The sequence below is a fragment of the Mizuhopecten yessoensis genome, unplaced genomic scaffold (assembly GCF_002113885.1).
Source record: "Mizuhopecten yessoensis strain PY_sf001 unplaced genomic scaffold, ASM211388v2 hete_36169412, whole genome shotgun sequence".
Taxonomy (NCBI): domain Eukaryota; kingdom Metazoa; phylum Mollusca; class Bivalvia; order Pectinida; family Pectinidae; genus Mizuhopecten; species Mizuhopecten yessoensis.
Window position 1 is genome coordinate 1 of NW_018485322.1, and position 4,805 is coordinate 4,805.

The 4,805-nt window shown below is 33.8% G+C and overlaps 1 protein-coding gene across 1 annotated transcript; it reads right to left on the minus strand.

The window, feature by feature from the left end:
- Window positions 1-441: 441 nt before the first annotated feature.
- LOC110444755 lies at window positions 442-4,799 on the minus strand. The gene is made up of 4 exons (XM_021489115.1): window positions 4,782-4,799; window positions 4,282-4,433; window positions 2,782-2,919; window positions 442-1,165 (listed from the first exon to the last, which is right to left on the minus strand). The coding sequence occupies exons 2-4, from the start codon at window positions 4,423-4,425 to the stop codon at window positions 983-985; spliced, it is 465 nt and encodes a 154-aa protein (XP_021344790.1). The 5' UTR covers window positions 4,426-4,433; window positions 4,782-4,799; the 3' UTR covers window positions 442-982.
- Window positions 4,800-4,805: the final 6 nt, after the last annotated feature.

Consider the following 4,805-nt stretch of genomic DNA (forward strand, 5'->3'; position numbering starts at 1 on the left):
AAAAAAAAAAGTATTAAGTTGTCCGTCTGATAGAAGATGGATGTCTCTCAGTTTAACGTTGGTACAGCATGACCTTTACGGCTTTGGATGCGGAAATGAATATTCCAGAATCAATCGTTATATAACATAAGTCTGCGCCTATTGACCAATTGCAGTCTTTGTTACAGATAAACATTGCCTATCTGAAAGCTTATACATTTGATAGTGAAACGACCGTATTATAAATATTACCGGCTTATTTTAGCTGGGTTAAATTCTTTATAAAAATCCATACACTGTTTGCCGAACTGCACCCTTGTACTAGTTCGGTTTGTTTCCAGAATCTGTCGCAAGACTAGAATGGAATTCTCTGTGGAACTGTTATCATTACAGAACCCATTTGTCCCTCGTTTCTATGCATATTGAGTCCCGCGTTATATATTGCCATGCATTTATAAATCCCTATATTGTCGTGTAGATTCCATCTTCTTGATTCATAAAGAATACAGACGTTATTTATTTACATATTTTCCCTTAATATAAATGCAGTTATCTGCCTGTATCTACTCATTGACGTGGCGTGACCTACTTCTGTCTTCAATAAATCTCATCAGTGGCTCTAGATTGTCTGCAGAAAACAATTTGAATAGCTGAAATTGACTGTCACTTCGATGTAAGTGTGTATATTTCTATGTAGAACAATGCAGTACGTATATCAAAATAACAGCCATAATGTATTGCTTCTTCGTTGACATTGATAGAGTTGGCCTCATTTTCCTTATTGCCACGTGACTTTATAACCAGTTCCAAGCCTGTGCGGGTCAGGTCATTTTTCATGCTATGATTACTTCAATAATCACAATATCGTTGTTAAGTTACAGTTATCAGTATCACATTTGATAACTGTGCTCTTCTGTGACACTGCCCTCGGTGCAAAGATGAATCATACTTATCTCTTTCTATTGTTGATGAAAAGAAATTCTCGTCACGGTTAATGACCTAATCATACTGGACCTGTCCGAAAGCAATATTGACCGGTGTATTGTGGCAAATATTGGCGTCGTTTTTCTTTTCTCTTCTGTTTATCATTCACGACAGTGAGATACATTTTCTTTCTGTCGGCCTGCCAGTTAACGTAGCTCTGTAAAGATCTCTGTAAGGCCTCGTCAGGAGGGAACCGACTTTCCTGTAACCATCAAAACGTTACTGATAATGAATTACCATAAATCATATCCAACATAGACAGTAGGTGAACTTCCAATAAAATAGGATCCGGTTTGTTTCTATATTGTAAAGTTATGATATATATAATATAATGACTCTTTGACATATTAGATTGTATGAATTCGCATAGCGGGTTATTACAAAATATAAAAAATCATTAATGCATACCATGATTTTGTTTAAAAAAATTCTTTGTGATTCATTATCATTCCTAATAAAATGGTGTCAAAATAAAAAAGGATCAGGATTTGCCTTTATTGTCTTTTGATTATTACACCTTATACATTGCAATTAAAAAGGTAGTTTTCGAGGGTGTGGGTTTGACAATTTTTTAATAAGGCTAAAATAACATAATAATAAAAATAAGATAGAGAAATAAATTATAAAAAGAAATAATACGGTAGTGATTATTTCATTTTAAGTGAATTACCTCCTAGACAATGATTTACATATTCTGCGAATACTTTGCAAATTTTACATCAGAAAACGGTTAATTGCATCCTGTTATATAATCTATAAGAAAGAGAAGCCTTCAAAATGCTCATTGAATTTTCGGTTTAGAATATAGTATACCATGATGAGAAAGTACCAAAACTTATTGGTTTGTATCGATTTTCTTTCAGCAGAAAACTCATTTCCATTTTCACATAGCAACTCTAAATTTTAATTATAAAAATGACTTCTATTATAAAATAATGACGACACATTGCCACAGCATATTGCGTCCCAAATATTATAACTAGTCAATCATTACAAAGGAATTGGTGGGACGCCATATTGTTTCTGAAGCTGTTTCGTACATTGATTACTGTTTGTGGTATTCAACGCGACATATTCAAATAGGGAGTTTCGCATGTATCTTTTGCTAAGGGGACACCAAAACTGATCGGTGGCCCCAACGGAAACGTATGGAATAAATATATTTTCTATTCCACCTGCTGCTCTTGTTTCAGTCTTCCAATTCATCCGTTTTCTTATTGCCCAGGCTGTGGCCAGGAAGTTAGGCCACGAACAAACAAACAAAATAGACAGGTCGATCATAATTTGTTCTAAGATATCTCATATTTTAACTATATCTTAAAACATTATGACGATTTCATTTATAAAAGACCTTGACATATCCAATTAAGTTACACCTGAACAAACTCACAAATATTTCCAGATAATGTTTTAGTACTTAAGAAAACAGTAGTTCATCTTATATTGCTTTATTCTGTAATAAAGTAAAATGAACAAGGAATTGGTATTTCTGCTTCGAGAAAAAAAGTACGGGGACAAAATTGAAATGCATTGAATTCTATAAGGCTTCGATTTCTAAGTTCAATTTTCATTTGAAAGGTTTCGAAACGTGTAGCAGAAATATCTTTGTCATGACGCAAATGAAGCAAGCTACAACTAAAGACATACAAGTGTTCTTAAATTAATTCTTGCGTGAACTGTCGGGGATCTAGGTAATCTTATTTTTTACGAATGTTAAAGCTACATGGAACATTTGCATACTTATTACACGGAAGGAACATATTATATAGCTTCAGACACAAAAAATATATCCGTGGGACCGCAACCTAATAAACTTACACATTCTTCAAGATTGCGTCTGACAGAATCGGTGGATTTTTCTTTGAAGAATTTCTTTGAGATCATAATACATTCAGCACCGTTACTGACGACGCTGAAGGTCGGCTGTAGCTCCGTTCCAATGACACTGTGAACACCCTGTTTACAAAAGAATACGAAATGTCAGTATTATATACATTGGAAAGCGACTTCATTTCGCAGGATATAATTTTCACTGTATTGAACTCGGAATTATTTCGGGAAATTTCGTGTATTAAAATGAATATCCTTTAGTACTGACAAACTCTCTGTCAGAAGGACAAAACCTTTGCGGGATGTATATTTGGTGTTTCTTGTAGAAGGCGAATAAAGCGAAAAAAAACACCAGCGTTATACAGAATGATAATTTAAACAGGTGAAAAACTATTGATCATAGCTTATATTATTCAGAGTTGAGAGCCTAGGTTAATACCAAACATAACATAATGTTTATGATGGCAAACGTGTATTTGTGATGATTTTGAAAATTAACCGATAATAGTCTTTCAATTTGTAAATAACTGCTATAATTAACCTAATAGTAAAGAGAATGAACTGCTTAAATACCGTTTCAGGTGGAAGTTGTACGACTAAAGGATGACAACAAGTTAAACAATGTTATTACAACTGTCACAACTGTGAACCATTGGTTTAAGTATTTGAAAAAAACACATGTTGTAATGCATTTAGCTGAATTTTTTGTTGTTTGAAATATGAAAGTTTTCAAAATAGAAAGCGAACGGACAACTCCTACGTTGATGGCATTTATTGTTTTGGGGATTGATCCCAGGGCCCTTCAACCCTGGCAATCCCCATCCGAACAACTGTTGCTGGAGAGATAACAAAAAATAGGAATAGAAAACGAAAGCACTACATGGGTCAAACTAAGGACCTTTACAACATAAAGCATACGCTTTATCAATACTGCCATCATGTAATTACAAATAAACGGCACCGAAACAATCCTATTTACAAAAAAAATCACTGTTCTTTACGATTTTAACCTATGCACTGGCACTCTTATCCTTAAGTTTAACAACCTTCTGAATTCGAGTTCCCCCCCTTACACTTATGGAAACTTCAGAACACATTTGAAAAAGAAAAAAATCAGAAATATCCAAAACGCAATTTGTTTTTTGCAAAAAGCTCCAGTGACCAAAAACCGTGCAATGAACTATCTTAAACTATTTGAAAATATAAAATCCCCTTTTCCTGACCATACCACTACCTATCTTGTTAATAGTTGGCGAGTTTTGCCATTTATAGGACACAATCGTAAATCACTCGCTTTTTAAAAAAGAAGTTTAATTTCGTTATTTTCAAAGACTTTTCCTATTGAAGTTTCTAATAGAGGAAATGTTATCCTATCAATGATGAACCCAATATATCAAAACCAACCACTCGTTACACAGTCTAACAGTTTGAATACAGTTTAAAGGGATATAACTCCTACAAACCGACCCTCAGTTAACATGGACTTACGAAGTATTGCCCCCTTTCCAGGACTTTGACTAGAATAAACATGGGATGAAGATCAGCCTCTGTGAGTTTATAATCTGTTGGTGGCTTGTTATCAAACTCCTCCGCTATCGTTTTCCTGCCTTCTTCCTGAGTTGCTTTCTTCATCCATAATTCTGAAAAAAAATAGTTGACGATAAGATTTTATTTATGCTTGTTGACTTCACATTACTATCATTTTTTAGGTAGCATGAAATTGCGTAGATAATTAGTGGGGCAGTTCCCATTCGCAATCACATCAAATTTAATATAAACAACATAGACAATTATTTGAATAGCTTTTCGGATTATGTAAGATAACATTATTCAGGTCAAGCATACTGAAGCAGTCGCTATTCAAGACAATTCAATGGTGGAAAAAAATATGTAATTTCATTTCGGCTTTTCTAACAATTACCTAAAACTAATAAATATTTTGCAGTTTGAATAAGCATATTCAAGAATATCACTTGATTAATAAATACCTTGCTCTCTCTTCTGAATTTCTT

Coding starts and splice junctions, on each gene's coding strand:
- LOC110444755 (XM_021489115.1), bottom strand. CDS start 4,425: ATGAAGAAAGCAACTCAGGAAGAAGGCAGGAAAACGATAGCGGAGGAG. Junction 2,920..4,281: donor TGGAAAGGGGGCAATACTTC/GTAAGTCCATGT, acceptor TTTTGTAAACAG/GGTGTTCACAGTGTCATTGG. Junction 1,166..2,781: donor GACGCAATCTTGAAGAATGT/GTAAGTTTATTA, acceptor TGATGGTTACAG/GAAAGTCGGTTCCCTCCTGA.